General features: G+C 41.9%; 1 protein-coding gene across 1 annotated transcript in view; it reads left to right on the top strand.

Annotated features, from left to right (window-relative positions):
• The window catches only part of elmod1 (ELMO/CED-12 domain containing 1), a 92,763-nt gene extending 87,190 nt beyond the window's left edge, over positions 1–5,573 (top strand). The window contains exon 11 of the mRNA XM_039744206.1: positions 4,255–5,573. Coding sequence (XP_039600140.1) covers positions 4,255–4,427 — 173 coding nt within the window. The 3' untranslated portion in view covers positions 4,428–5,573. The remainder of the gene's footprint in view (positions 1–4,254) is intronic.
• Positions 5,574–16,932: the final 11,359 nt, after the last annotated feature.

Here is a 16,932-nt window from a genome sequence, read left to right as displayed (position 1 = left end):
GCCCGTGCCGCGAGGGCAGGTCTTCCACGGCGGGAAGCCAACATACTCCACTCCAGGGCCCAGTCCTGCAAAATATAAATCAGAACAAGGGACGGAGACGTTGCCCTGACGCCGCCACTCAGCGTCTCCTTGTGTTGTACGTGGGCAACGCTTCCCCCTCTGATTGGTACTCCGGCATTTGCCACCTCGGCCCCCCTTTCAAGACCTCCGTGTCCCCTGTGTTGGGACATCGGACAGGACCGCACGTGCCCCCGTCACCTCAGCCAGCTGTGGGGTTTCCCTCTGCCTCCGCAGAGGGCGGCCCTTCTCTGGACGTGAGCACCCAGCATCATGTCCCTTCCTATCGGAGGAACCAGCATTCTCCCCTCGATTCCTCTCTTTACTCTGGGACGCCATGACGGTCTGAGTCTCCTTATGGCATAAAAAGAGACTCCATCCTGCCTACTTCCCAGTGGAACGACGCAAGGCCGCCGTGGGCTCAGGGCATAGGGCGCTAGGACCCGGGGCAGTCATCAGCCCCCGTCCTGCCAACCCTCTAGATCCTTTCCCCCTCACCACGCATGCAGCACCCGCCACCGCGTCCACTGTTGGAGATCCCCCTACTTGGTTCCAATCATGCATTTCACAGGCCTTTTTGGTGGGACCTCCCGCATGCTTTACAGGGTCGGCTCCACTCACCTTCCTCGCTGTACTGCTCTGGCCAAAGGATCCAGCGTCGCGCTGTTCTGCCGCAGCACGCAGCATCTGTAATGACGCGACCGCCTTCCCCTCCAACTTCTGCAACTCTGCACGGAGAACACTCAGCACTTGCAACAATGGCCCTGCAGACTGAAGGCACTCCTCCAGCACACGCGGGGCCCCAGGCAAAGAGAGGAAGTCAGTTGGCGGTGGGCTTACCTGTCTGTCAGCAACACATGTCGGCTGCTTCCTGTGGGCCTTTCCCTCCGGTCCAATTGGGTCTCTCCCTGGCACGTGATGGACATTCCTTCGGCTTGCCTCCATCTACTCCTCGGTGGGCCCACAAGACACACCATCCAATCCCGTGCCTGTCACGGGGAGGGACTTCCGGTCCGTGGCCATTTTGGCTCCTTTCTTCCTGGTGTGGCGGCATGCTGGCTCTTTGAGTTGCAGCATCTCCTTCTCAGCAGCTTACCCTGCTGCCACCACGTCAACAAAGTGCAGCGGATTGACATGCGCCTGCTTGCGACAAGGATTCGGGCAGCCCCTGCCTGCTAAACACAAAACACACACGGCCCCGCAGGGCCAGTTGCTGGGAAGCAGGGAACTTACCTCCCGGGTCCTGTCTTGCCGGGGAAACGTCCCTGGTGTGGCCTCGCTCGGCGACATGTCGTCCTGGGCGCTTCTAATGACGGCACGCTCGTAAGAGCCCGCTGCACTCCTGCACCGCCCGTTGTTTTTATCCCGCACCAGGGGAGCACGGCCCTTCTGCAAACCGGTGGCGCTCCTTGGGGTGAGTTGCTCCTGTGGGATTGTGCGTGTGCCGTTCCCGAGACATGTGTGTGGTTTCCGTTGCTGTGCCGGGCCGTCCACAGACTGATTTTTTAATAAAGGGCCTGGTCCAACTAGACGGACCGGAATCCTGCCGACTACACCACTGTGGGAAATAGCCTGGACACAGACCGACGGACATCGTTTAAAGTCCAACACACGTTTATTTACAAGTCCCAAACAGTAAGCACAAACCCAGTGCCACAGCACCATTCACCCCACAAGCCCAGGCCAACACACACTGCCTTTCGTTTCTTCAGGCCGCCTCTTTCCTCTCCCAGACCTCGTCCTCTTCCACCCGACTCCAGCCCTGAATGAAGGGAGGCGGCCCCTTTTATTGTTCCCCGGATGTGCTCCAGGTGTGCTCCGGCAATCTTCCACCGTCACGCCCCAGTGTGGCAGAAGTGCCGGCTGCATCCTCGGAAGCATTCCGGGTGTCCCTGCTCCTGTATGTATGTATGTACAGTATATGCCAAACATATCCTGAGAGCTAAATGCAAGAATGTTTTACTTCGTGTCTGTAGAAGTATACTTTGAAAAGTCTAACAAAAAATTTAATGATTTATGAAGACTGGGTTGTCATTCTTCATAAAAATCTTTGTTATTCTGTAACTGTAATTTTTGCCTGGAAAACAGATACAAAGTCTGCCAACCTTAATACAGTTTGGCATGCAGTCTGTGGTCTGAAGACCTTGGCTTCTAGAAGAGACAGCTAGCTGGTGTCTAAATTTAACACTTTCACAGACTTTTATAAGGCAGTGGTTAAAACTTGGTAAATTTTGCCGTTAACTTGAGTAAAATTGAGAAAATTGTTGCAATTAAACTGTAATGTTATAAAACAATTGATCAGACAAGTTTAAAAAAGAATAATTCCCCATGACATATGCACTCACACTATACAAACAAAAGATGAGGGTTTTTCAATTATATTTTCCATTACCTGGCCTTAAGCATCAGAAAACTCACATGAACTGCAATTTTTCTTTGCAGATTTTTTAAAAGTGTGCTTATATTGAAATGCAAGGTTGTTGTTGCAACAATGCCCAAGCAGACCAGTTAACAAGATTATATATTAATAAAAAACATTTTTATTTTATTTGGACTGGTAATTAAAGTTTACTCACATATTTGACATAATTAGGTTAGGTACACTGGGACTGGAGCTTGGAGCATGTCTCTAAAAATAAGGAGGCACACAGAGAAAATTAAATTTATCAGCCTTTACACCTCAGCAAATGATTGCTATTGATATGATGGGTAAATGCCTTTGGTATGATGATGATGATGATGAGATTGTTAGTGTGCCTTGATTTTTTTATTACTGTTCTCCATACTGCCCAAATTGCTTAATCTAATTCAGCATCACAGGAGACCTGACCCTGCAGGACTGGATGCCAGGCAGGAAGCATCTACAAACAGGGAATCAGTTCACTAGAGGGTATAATTTGAAATGGCCAAATAACCTAACCTTCATTTCTTCGGGGAGAAAAACCTAGCACACACCGCATACAGACATTGGGAGAACATGTAGCTGCCACATAGACAATGCCTAGGCACAAAATTCAAGCAAAAGTTGATGAGACAACTAGGCAGGGTTTATAATCACTATTACTTTTCCAGCAATAATGTTTCATATAAGATAATTATTCTTCAGATAACCCAAGTGACTAATGAAATGATGAGTGTGTAAGATGTGCATTGCCTTTTAGTCTGGCAGAAACTAGACTTAGATCATTCCCTTTTTATTGTATTTTATAATTTTTTAGGGCAATTGTTTGGTTAAAACTTACACAGCTTTTAACACTACTTTTTTCACAATCGGACAAGTATGTAGATGTTGAATAGAGAAATTTTGCACTTTGAGTCAATATCTGTGCATTTTTTGTTTTTATGTTTTGCTGTGGTATGCATTTGAATTTCCTCTTGGGGATTATAAAACTATATTCAGTCTAATGTAAATAATTTGTATATCAGTGATAGCATTAGGATTTTCGCTTTTTCTAACTGCTTTGATGTCTGTGCAAAATCTGTACACAATGCACTTTATGAAAGGTACACTGAGCAATGTCTTCATAGAAAGCTTTGAGCATTTTCCATGCTGCATTTGAACATTTTAGTGTAAATGGTATTTAGGTATTGAACGCAGCACTGCAGCTCTTCTCATCAACATGACAACAGTATGGTTTGTTTGGACTGTTTGATATCTGAACTGGATTGTAAAATGTCATGACCTACAGCAACTGGCAAACCGCCGTGAAACTATTGACAGATTGCTGGTAGCGGAAGTCAGTGTAATGTAGAAGGCAGGGTACTGGACTTTCAGAAACTAGCTTTAGGGTTCAAAGCAACTACTGCCTCACTGTCTGACCTTGACAAAGTCACTTAAACTACCTGTGCTCCAATATTTTTATTTTTAATTGATTTTAAACAGTTAACTAATTCCATAATCTGAAAAAATGAATTCATCCCAATGAGAAAACCAGTTGGTTCAGAGTCCTCCAGGCATTGTGCTGGCTCCATCACTGTTGTATTTGGAAATCCTAGGTATGTACCTGCTCATTCACAGTGGATGAAGTGAAAGATATGCAGCGAGTTCACTTGTTCAGGTTTTTGTACCTCTGTTTTATGTTCATACAGGGGATGCCAGCTGGAAACGGCTGCATGCCCAATGAGTAAAATCAATCTTAGCATTTGTCTGCAGACAGTAATAAACAGTAGATTAACTTGTTTTTTTATTTGGCGCAGGTTACCTCATGCAGGAATTTCACACATTTTGGATGGAAGAAGATCCATGTGATATCATGGAGTTCAATAGAGTGCGCAGCAAGTTTCATAAGCGGATCTTGAAACAACTGCGGAACCCCGACACAGCTCTCTGTCCACACTTCTCAGCTTCGGATCATTTGATCAATCTGTAGCTGCTCACTTGAGCCATTCACTCAAGCACCACTTGTCTTGTTGCACATTTATTTGGACCACTATGACTGTCACGTTGAACATGCAGCCTTGATGTTCACCAGCACATTAAATGGCCATGGCGAATGTATGCATGCCATCAATTCATGTCATGTGACAGCTGTGTTTGAACCCTCTCTCATTCACCACATGCAGTCACTGACATTGATGTTTCATTACATATCAGTTTTGGTTTTTTTTTCCTGAGAGAGGGTGTGAAGACTGACCAGTTACTTGAAATGTTGCTGCAAGTCTGCAGTGTTACTATACTCAAACTTACTGTATATGTTTTTATATTTTTATAATCATTTTCCATACCATCATCATTTTTAAGGGTGGGTTGGGGAGGGTGGGGCAAGTGTTGTAAATAATTTAACTATAAAGCTGTGTATAGTCTTTTAAAGCCCTTAAAATTCTTACAGTTGCACAACCATATAGGTGTAGAAATTGAGATATTTGCTACCTTCATTCATTTTGAAAATGCCTCAGGATGCATGTACTAAATTATCAAAAGCGAGTTCACAATAATGTTCAAATATTTCTCTTTTCTTATATAATATTAGTTTGTAAAGCTGGCTGTAATAGTGTTGTGCTGCAAGCTGTAGTACGCAAAGCTCTAGTAACTGCTAGATGTTTATTTTCTATCTGAATGCTCTTTCTGGATTATTTGTTACATGATGCTTGCTTATTAATGGTAACTATCCATTGGTCATATACTTAATGCATTCCCTTTGAGACATATTATCCACTGCCATTAAACTGCTTTGATTTCATATATTTCATTAGCGATAAGGTATGTGCAGCTATTTTCAAGTGCGCAGGAGTAGAGGACTTCGTTCTAGAGTGCAATAATGTAGACCTGGGTAACCTGAAGACAGTCATCCAGAGGCAAACAAAAACAACAACCTTAGCAGACACACTGAAGCTGGGTTAGTAAATGCTTAAGTCCATCAGCCTCTCAGTGCAGTGTAATGTGGTATATGCCTCCAGTGTGTCGCAACAGTTTAGCTTAGTCCACTGTGTAATGTGAAAAGGCTTACTGTATTCTTTAAGAAGGATGTTTTTTCTTTGTTTATTAAGATTCACAAAATAAACATCCAAACACTTGAGAAGGGGCATGTGACTTTTTTTTCCTTATATTAGAGTTCATAAATTACTGGATTAACTGCACCACTAACTATTCATTCAGAGAGACACTTGATGTCACTGGCAAGAAATCGCATAGGGTCTTACCTCTCTCCATTTGACATTCTCACGCGGTGATGCTGGCTGGATACCCAACGCATTTGAGTAAGTAACTTGGAGCTTCTCAGGCTGAGCAGCTGGTCATGCAGACATTTTTACTTCTACACAGTGTGGACGCGGCCCGGACACAGACAGGCAGACATGTTGAAATCCACCACCACACGTTTATTTACAAAGTACTATTTACAATAATCAAGTGCACACAAACCCCAAACACAGTCCTGGCCACACAATGCCTTCCTCTTCGGGCCGCCTCCACTCTCTCTCCTGCTTTGTCCTGCTTCCACCCGACTCCAGCCTCGAATGAAGGGAGACGGCCCCTTTTATCTCACGCCCCAGTGTGGCGGAAAAGCCGGCTGTTGTCCCGGAAGCTCTCCGGATGTCCCTTCTCTTCTTACCCCCAGCACTTCCTGGTGTGGCGGAAGTGCTGAGGTCCAGGGTCCCGAAGGCATTGGGGTGCCCCCTGGCGGTGACCACGGGTCCCTACAGGGTTGGGCTTCCAAGCCCTCTACCCGTGGCCCCCAAAGCAACCAGGATGGCGGCCCCCATGTGATCTAGGGTGGGCGTAGACCCTCTTCCGGTCCCTGAAGGCATCCCGGCTGGGTTGTTGCCTCTGGCATCCCTGACAACAGGTATCTGGGAGACTATCATATTACACGGGAGCAGGCTTTCACCTCCTATTAAACTTGTTTTCTGTCCAAAGAAAGGAATAGCACAAATTCTTCATGTTCCTAACTGTCTGAAAAAGTGATATCAGCATTGGGAAGCTGTCACTTTTATGAATTTAAAGATCCCTTAACTTTTATCTTTTAACGGTGTAGTGTACAGAAAAGGAAATGAATGGTTGGAACAAAGCAAGAAAACTTGGAAAGATTTTTAGCAAGTACCTGAAAAGGATGCAGTGTGATGGGTTTATGGCCCAAGTTATGAGGCAGGAGGTAAGTGAGAGAAGTAAAGTCAATGTGAAGTAGCCTTTGTTGTATCACTTCAGATTCCCTGCTAAGTTTAACATATATTTTTGCTTCATTGATTTTATTTTGAACATTGCAAAATGCTGCTCATCTACCAATGTTTATCTTACATAGTGGCACAGTAGTGGAAGTTAATGCTGCCCAGCGGGTTCTCTCAGTACATTTTTCTCCACTTTTCCTTTGCATGTTAGTTTAACTGGCAAATGTAATATGGCCCACTGCAAGTGACTGTGTCCTGAGATGGACTGACAAATTAACTCAGGTTTGTTCTTTCCTTGTACCCTATGCTGAAAAGCTGAAGTTGTTCTGGTAATGGATAGTTCGATGGAATGACTTTTCAATGACAGAACAATTAGTTTGTGTATTTAGTAGTTACAAAGATTATAATCTGCTGTAGTGCAGCACAGAAGTGCAGTGGTTTGTGCTGCTTCTTTACAGATCCTACGTCAATGATTTAAATCCCACACCTGAGCATGGCATGTGTAGAGTTTACACATTCTTCCTATATTTGTTTTTTCCCACATCCCCAAAGACATACTGGTTTGGTAATTTACTTATTTATTTATTTTATTTACTAACTAGCTGAAGTACCCAGTGTTGCCCTGAAGGAAAATAAAGGTTTTTTTTAATTGTTTGAGAAAAATACAATAAAAACACAACTTTAAAAATAAATTAACAAACAATGAAGACTCACTAATGTGCTTGTCTTGTGGTCTTGTATGTATGTTATCATCCCGTTGACACTCTGAACCGGCCAACTCTATTTCATTTCAAAAGCAACAGGGCCGCGGTGGTGCTCAAACATAAAGAATGCTGGCAGTCACCTTCAGTTTGCCCGCTGGTGGTCGTTCCATGTGTTAACTGCATGATAACATGCATACAAGACCGTTAGATCACCTTCCACCCTACCCAGAAGGGGGTGGGTTAGGGCAGATTTCACCCCACAGTATTTTTAGTCGACCATTGAGAAACATGTGTACCAAGTTTTATGAAAATCTTCAAGCCGTTCGGACATGATCCGGGAACATACATACATACATACACACATTGACTTTTATATATATATATAGATTTTTTGATGCCTTTAATCAAGGCAACTTACAACATTTGACATAAAATTAGTTACATTTCTTATGTTTTTCCAGTTGGAGCACAGACAGGTGAAATGACTTGCTCATCCTCACAAACTGTCAGTAGTAAGATTTGAACCCACCACTTTAGGGTTTGAGGTCCAAAAGCTTAAATTACTATGCCACACTGCCTTGGTGACTGTAAACTGGTGTGTGTGTGTGCGCACACACACCAAATGGACTCTGTGAAGGGCTGGTATTTTGTCCAGGTCCGTTTCCTGTCTTGTGCCAAGTGCTGCTGGGATAGGCACTGGTCCTCTTCAAGCCTCAAATGTGTTTGAGAATGTATGTAAAATCCACAATAAATTGAGTAAAATGTTCATACATAAATAACCTAGAAAAACATGACAACAATGTTTTATTTAAAAAACAAATGTACAAATACCATTTACAAGGGCAAAATCCCTACGGCAAAACATTGTCATGGAAGCTACTGTTAATACTGACGTGTCTGTATGGCAAGCATTTCAATGCAATGTTAATTACAAATGTCACATATACAAAAGAAAAGAAAAAAAAAGGAGAACCTTATCTAACCAATGAAAGCATAATAAAAGTTTTATATATTCTTGCTGTATAGCCTTATAAATTTTTAATAGCATTTTTAAATATGCTGAAACATGCCTCTGGACATGTTGTCTTGGAAAAGGAGGCTAATCCAGTCATAGGGGCCAGCGCATCTGATTCATACATCCAATGTTGAGAGTTTCAGTTCTGTGCTGGGCCACTGTCTCTGTGGATTTTGTGTGTTCTCCCTCTGTCAATGCTACATCCCAAACACAGTAACCCCATATCAGTGTGCTTGTGTGTGTGGACACGTGGCCATGTGATATACTAGTGTCCTGTCCAGAGCTGTTTCATGCTTAGTGCCTCTCAGCAACTCTGGATTGGATTAAGCAAGCTGGACACATTATAGTATGTTACTTTCATTAGTGTTTACAGCTTCTATCTTCTTCTTTTGGCTGCTTTCATCATCTCTCTGGCTATCCCTAATTCTTTTTCACTAAACTCTTGCTCGTTATGCTTTCCTGTACTTACACATTGCACCACCAAGTCTCCTTTTCTTACATCCTCTGTCCAGATGTCATAACAAGCATCTTCCTAGCTCTCTCACTTACCACTTCATCTGTAATATTCCTATCAACTATCATGTCTTCACCACACCTGGCGCCTGTCTCACTTCCTCTCTCAATTTCACACAATAATCATCTCCTTTCAGCCTCCACCACCTGATCCTTGGTTCCATTCTCACTCTCTTCCTCTTTTTAATTAGCCAATAAAAGGTGTTATTTTGCTTGCCTTCTCACTACAACTTTATGCTAATCATTCTGCCAGACATTCTCTTCACCTCCAAAACTCACTCCTGACATATTCTTCCTTCACAATTACCCCTACCCCATTTCTCCTCCTGTCTACACCATGGTAGAACACTTTGCATCCACCTCCGATGCATATGGCCTTATTCCCTTTCCACTTGGTCTCCTGTACACTCAGTACATCTACCTTTCTCCGGTTTGTCATATCTGTCAGCTCTCTCCCTTTACCAGTCATTGTGCTAACATTCAAAGTTCAGACTCTGAACTACACTCTTTCCTTTCCTCCTCTCCCATTGTCTTTGAATCTGCTATCCCCCTCTTGTTCTTCTTCACCTTCTTCACTAAAAAGGATGCTTAATAATGTTAAAGTTAATTGACAGGTGTAAGTGAGCCTGGGCTTGCACAGAACTAGTACTGTACTGGTAGAAACAGCTTAAAAACTCTGAAAATCAGGTTAACATGCATTTGCATTAATTACTATTATTGATGTTGCAAATGGCCTCATTTTGCTTACATGCTGTGTCACAAACTCCTTAGTCCTCCTGTAGTATGTCATCTGCAACAAGGGAAAATAAACAAGACAACTGGGGCCTCATGTATAACGCCGTGCGTAGAACTCGCACTATAACATGGCGTAAGCACAAAAGCCTAAATGTGCTTACGCACAGAAAAATCCAGATGCAGGAATCTGTGCGTACTCCAACTTCCACGTTCTTCCGCTACATAAATCCCGATCAGCGTGAAAAGTAACGCTCGTACACGCGCTTTATGTAACGCCCCAACTCCTCCCAGAATTACGCCTCTTTGAATATGCAAATGAATATAAATTGCTCCTTAAGCTCAGCCTTCTGTGAAAAGACAATGGGAAAAGCATGGGGGAAAATATAAGAATTTCAGCGAATACCAAGTGGAGGCAAAGGAAAAACATACTATTTGTTCAAATAAACCGTGGTATAATCAACAAAAGGAAGTTCATCGAGTGACATAGTGTGTTGGAGAAACTTGAAAGCTCACGTTCACAAAATCGCACAGTGCCGGAAATAAAAAAGAAGTCACATATCAAAGTCGCCGTGAAAAGGAGAGTTGTAAGCCCACTGTCTGAGTGTCAAAAGAAAGTTTATTAGGGTACAGAGAAAAAAGGCACACGGTGGGGAAAAAGCATGAAATGTCAACTTCAATCTCGACATTTCCACTTTAATCACGTAGTTTATTTTGTCATTAAAGTAGAACATCATAAACTTCATCTTAAAATCGTTTCTCAGTTTCTCAAATCACATCGTAATTAAAGTAGCACGTTAAATGCTTTGTTTTGTATTTGATCTTCTATGTGCTCTGTGTGTGTGAATCACTACTTGCTTCTTAAACCGACTCTCTTCCTCCAATTGGACACAGAATCCATTACATTCGTGATATTACAGTTCTCTGAATAACTAAAATACTGAGATGTATACGTGATATCATTTTCATGATGATAGGAGTTAAAGCAAGTTATTAAACATGAGTTTCACGGCGCAGTGATTGTGTGCGACCTTCGATGAAATAATTTATTGCAGCAGTACTCAGGGGTGGCTCTAGGCTTGTGGCGGCACTGGGCAGTGGAAGAATCGGTGGCTCCTTCGCCAATGTCAATATGGTATCTTATGCACGGTGGATGGCCACGCCCGTTGCGGACACTGCATAGCAGCCACTTGCTCATGACACAAGCATTTAACTTTTGCCGAAATTTGTCGCTGTGTTTTTAGCTGTGTTGTTATTTTCTCTTTCTGTTTTATATTCAATATATATTGGCGTGGCCGCCCTGCAGTCCTTGCTTTTCTTTCCTCAAGTACCCAACCACCACACAATCAGCTCTGTAATAGAAGTTAAGCCATCTGTAAGCTTAGAGTGCCGATTCTTCAAAACGTTTAAGGAACATTGAAATATCTTCGTAGTACATGTTTAATTATTCTATCCTTCACGACACTCCCAGTGAAGAATATAGATTATTTAAATGAAGTTAAAGTTTTATCTGTATAATTTAATAAACATATTTTGCTGCATTTCACTTTAAAAATGATATCGTCATCATATGTAAATATGCGCTTTATAAAGTGGCTCAGGTTGTGCGATATTATAACTGTAGTGCAAGTTTACACTACATTATAAGTACTTATAAGTACAAACAGTTCTACAAGGAGCAATTGATTGAGTGCGTTTATAGTTCTTGGGATGAAACTGTTTCTGAACCGCGAGGTCCGTACAAGAAAGGCTTTGAAACGTTTTGCCGTGGCTGAGACAGCATGTACTTGAAGCTGTATACCGATAATTCTCTTTCCGATCAGCTGCTGCTGTGATTTACACTCAGATACAGTGATATAAATACTCCGAGTGGTGCAGTGAGAGTAATATGGAAAAAGATGATCCGCTGTGGCAACTCCTAATGGGAGATGCTGAAAGAAGAAGGTGCAGTGAGAGTAACAACTCTAAAGCAGTTATGGTATTTGGAATACTATGGCTATTCCCTGGACCATTATATTGTTACAAGTTAATTACAATCAGATGCGTTACACTAACAAACAATATGCGGTTAGTTTCAGTGTATTTATAAAGCCGCGTCAGGAAACTATGGTGTAACCACACAGGAACAGTAGCACTGCTTTGACGCTGGGTGCCGCCAGTCTGCAAAACTGAGCGGAGAACTTGCGTACGACAAGGTATGAGGTACCATGGAAAAGTGCGTGGCTTTACGCCAAGTGTAGGTTTTATACATCGCGATTTGAACGTGGAAAAGTTCTTACGCAACATTTCTGTGCGTACGCACCGTTTATACATGAGGCCCCTGCTTTTGACAGTAACACAATAACTAACTGTAATCTTAGTTGCAAGGTCAGCCTTCTTATGGTCATTGTGAAGGAAATTATTTTTTGATGTATTTTTTTCTAAACCTTTAAATATATTGAATATATATTTATATATACATGTATATGAATATCTATATGTATATGAGTTAAGGTTTAATGAGATGATAAGTTAGGTTAGGTAGCTCTATACAATGATTTACTACTTGTTAGCTGTCTTTGTCAGAACCCTAACTCAGAACAAGTTGAGGCGGTGTGGAAAATGCAAATAAAAACAGAAAGCAGTAATTTCAATATTCATTTGACTTGCAATCCAGCATAAATAGTATAAACATATTTAAATTTAATCTAGTCAACTTTATTTTTTTATAAATATATATCCAGTCTGCGGTGGGCTGCCACCCTGCCCAGGGTTTGTTTCCTGCCTTGCACCCTGTGTTGGTTGGGATTGGCTCCAGCAAACCCCCGTGACCCTGTAGTTAGGATATAGTGGGTCGAATAATGGATGGATGGATATACAGTTAGGTCCATAAATATTTGGATAGACACAACTTTTTTCTAATTTTGTTTCTGTACATTACCACAATGAACTTTAAATGAAACAACTCAAATGCAGTTGAAGTACAGACTTTCAGCTTTAATTCAGTGGGTTGAACAAAAAGATTGCAAAAAAATGTGAGGCAACTAAAGAATTTTTTTTAACACAATCCCTTAATTTCAGGGGCTCAAAAGTAATTGGACAATTGATCCAAAGGCTATTTCATGGGCAGGTGTGGGCAAGTCCGTTGTTATGTCATTATCAATTAAGCAGATAAAAGGCCTGGAGTTGATTTGAGGTGTGGTGCTTGCATGTGGAAGATTTTCCTGTGAACATACAACATGCGGTCAAAGGAGCTCTCCACGCAGGTGAAAAAAGCCATCTTTAAGTTGCAAAAGCAGAAAAAACCAATCCGAAAATTGCTACAATATTACGAGTAGCAAAATCTACAGTTTGGTACATCCTAAAAAAGAAAGCAAGTACTGGTGAACTCAGCAACACAAAAAGACCTGGACATCCATAGAAGACAACAGTGGTGGATGATTGCAGAATCATTTCCATGGTGAAGAGAAACCCCTTCACAACAGCCAACCAAGTTAACAACACTCTCTAGGGGGTAGGCGTATCGATATCCAAGTCTACCATGAAGAGAAGACTGCATGAAAGTAAATACAGAGGGTGCACTGCAAGGTGCAAGCCACTCATAAGCCTCAAGAATAGAAAGGCTAGATTGGACTTTGCTAAAGAACATCTAAAAAAGCCAGCACAGTTCTGGAAAAACATTTTTGGACAGATGAAACCAAGATAAACCTCAACGAGAATGATGGCAAGAAAAAGGTATGGAGAAGGGGTGGAACAGCTCATTATCCAAAGCATACCACATCATCTGTAAAACACGGTGGAGGCAGTGTGATGGCTTGGGCATGCATGGCTGCCAGTGGCACTGGGACGCTAGTGTTTATTGATGATGTGACACTGGACAGAAGCAACCAAAAGAATTCTGAGGTGTTCAGAGACATACTGTCTGCTCAAATCCAGCTAAATGCAATTAAATTGATTGGGCGGCGTTTCATGATACAGATGGACAATGACCTAAAACAGGCATGTCAAACACGCGGCCCGCAACAGAAATCTGTGCGGCACGCATGACAGATCCTAGTTCGCACTAAACTTGTACAAAATGATTACTATCGTTTGTGATTGAATCATTCTGCATCTTCAGCGTTACTTATTGACTTTTCTTACTTCTGCCTTCTGACAAAAGCACGTTTTCCCATTGCATTACGGTACCGGAAACGTCATCTGCTAGTATAGTTGCAGCCGCGAAGTCACAACTGAAGTGCTAGGCTGCTGTCCGCAAGAGAACTGTCAGCAACGGAGACTCACTCAGTGAAGGGCTACAGCAAAAAGGCTGCCCCCTTCACTGAGGACACTTTTCAGTACGCTAGGTGGGCGGGGCTTTGCAGCGGCGCAGAGAGAGGAGAGACCGCGGTGAGAGTATTACAAAAAGTATTTTTATGTTTCTGACGGTTTCCCCATATGACAAGAGTCCACAGAAATCTCGTTACTATGAAGTACATTCAGCAGCAGATACTTTCATTACAACAAAGTGACCGTGAAATGCTTGAATGAATCATCCACAGAGCAGTTAGTTCTGCGGTCACAGCTCAGTTGTGGACATCTGCACAACGGTCCCCAAACAGAAACACTGTTAAAAAAAAGTTCTTTCTTCGAACATTCCTTGTACTGTTTTTTTGCTTTTTTTGTTTTATGTGGTTTTAAGTGGTACCTTTTCCTTATTGCTCGTCAACATTTGAAAAACATCCATTAGAATTTAACTGATTATCACCCTTCTATAGAAACGGCATACTTGTTATATGCAAAAAAGAAGAAAAATCTCAGGTTGTAAACGTATGCGAACTGCTGCATTTGAAGACGCCGAAAAAGCCGTTTTTATGTGGTTGCAGTGATGCTTGTTCAAGAAACATTCATATTAATGCGGCACTCATTCAAGAATATATGTGGTTTTTAAACTCTCTTGGGACCCGGACTGACAATCTCACACGTGGCAATAGCGCTTCTGGACGCACTTCAGTGTGTCCTTCCCGTTCGGTGGGGTTGATCCCAGATCCCAAAAGAGTTCAGAAACCTCACAATATGAAGAAGAAAAGGATAACAGTGCTGACCACAACATGCTTCCGCACTTAGATAATGTTCACGTCGAATTCCTCCCACCCAATTGCACAACAGTGCTTCAGCCATTGGATTTGGGCATCATTCGCACCCCGAACGTGTATTATCGCAAGGAAATGCTGAGAAAAATTCTCGTCAGCATTACTTGTAGACAGGAGAAGATTAAACTAACGCGAAAGAAGCTATTGAAGCTGATTCCATTTCCAACATCCTATCTTTGTGATGCATGTTTTCTGCAGTGACAGCAACCAAAACGAGATTACGGAGTAGACTGAACATAAGCAACACACTTCGCATGTCACTGTCTTCCATCCTCCCCAGATGGAATCGTCTGGTTGCAGGAAAACAAGCTCAGGGCTTTCACTGATTCTGCATTATGGTAAGCTGTATAATTTCTATTACTATATTATAACTTAATAATAATCGAAATGTAATGTAAATTGTGTATAAAACTGCCCTACGAACCCTCCTATAATCACCCCATAAACTCCAACCTCCAACAACCCACCGGTCCCTGGAAAGATTTGCTTCTAGTAAAGCGGTCCTTTGTGTCAAAAAGGTTGCGGACCACTGGGCTACACTACTGGCTGGGCTGCTGAGACTGGCCACTGGGCAGAACTGACCATCACAAGTAGTAATAGCTTGCATTATTTTCATGTTTTTTTTGCTCTAGTTTTATGCAATTTTGCGCGAGTATTGTAATGAACAGTTAGTGCAGACTACAGCTGAAGATCTGAAGTGGACGCGAGAAGTTGGGGAGTTGTTTATTAACAGATTTTTGTGAGTTTGTATAATTAGTGTAGGTCAGGGGGCTTTTTGCATATCGGCTTATTTTACAATATTAACTTTGAAGTAAACTTAGTAAAGTAAAATTTGATTTTTGGAGGATATGTTTTCCAACTTGAATTAATGAGCAATGAATTCAGTGAACGTTTTCGCGATTTCAGTTGACACAAACAGGACTTTGTGCTGTTCTCTTACAACATTGAGAATGCGCCTGAGAATATTCAAATGTAATTGACTGAACTGCTGTCAGATTCTATTCTGAAGGCAAAATACAACGAAGATGGTGTGCCAGGCTTGTATGCTTACCTGCCACCCTCGCATGTGCAGATCCATAAGTTGGCATCGAGAGTACTGTCTATGTTTGGAAGCACTTACCTTTGTGACCAATTGTTTTCGTTAATGAAAGCTACCAAAAACCCCACATCGCTCAAGACTTACTGTCGAGCACCTTTCATCCCTTATAAAACTTGCAGCTGCACAAGATTTCAAGCCTGATATTGACAAACTGGTTACTAACAAGAGATGCTAAGTGTTGGGACAAAAGAAATAAATCTCAGACTTTAAGACTCCTATATAAGTAATGAATATAATATAATGAATATAATATAATAATATAATTTAAGAGGCTAAGACTCTAATTGTACGCTGTTGTAAGGAGATTGTATGGAAATAAACTGCTTTTCTTTAAACTTTAAGTGTTACATTTTTTAAAGTTTTCAGTATTGGAAAGAAAGTTACAGTAACTTTATATAATAGTATTTGTTACAGTGCGGCCCGCTGACGCACGTATGGCAGTCGAAGCGGCCCACCAATGGTAGTGAGTTTGACATGCCTGACCTAAAACATACACCCAAAGCAATCCAGGAGTTTATTAAAGCAAAGAAGTGGAAAATTCTTGAATGGCCAAGTCAGTCACCTGATCTTAACCCAATTGAGCATGCATTTCACTTGTTGAAGACTAAACTTCAGACAGAAAGGCCCACAAACAAACACCAACGGAAAGCCGCTGCAGTAAAGGCCTGGCAGAGCATTAAAATGGAGGAAACCCAGCATATGGTAATGTCCATGAGTTCAAGCCTTCAGGCTGTCATTGCCAGCTAAGGGTTTTCAACCAAGTATTAGAAATGAACATTTTATTTCCAGTTATTTAATTTGTCCAATTGCTTTTGAGCCCCTGAATGAAGGGATTGTGTTAAAAAAATGCTTTAGTTCCCTCACATTTTTATGCAATCTTTATGTTCAACCCACTGAATTAAAGCTGAAAGTCTGCACATCAACTGCATCTGAGTTGTTTCATTTAAAATTCATTCAGTATGTCCAGTCTTGACATCGAGGGCCTGCAAGTCACTGTGAAAAAAAGTTGGAATGGAGCAATTTAGGGCCAATAATAAGTTAAAAAAGAAAACAATGATATGAGTAGAAAAATATGATGTTTAACAAGTGATTACAATT

Source organism: Polypterus senegalus, chromosome 2, assembly GCF_016835505.1.
Source record: "Polypterus senegalus isolate Bchr_013 chromosome 2, ASM1683550v1, whole genome shotgun sequence".
Taxonomy (NCBI): Eukaryota; Metazoa; Chordata; class Cladistia; order Polypteriformes; family Polypteridae; genus Polypterus; species Polypterus senegalus.
This window is presented reverse-complemented; position numbering and strand designations above follow the sequence as displayed.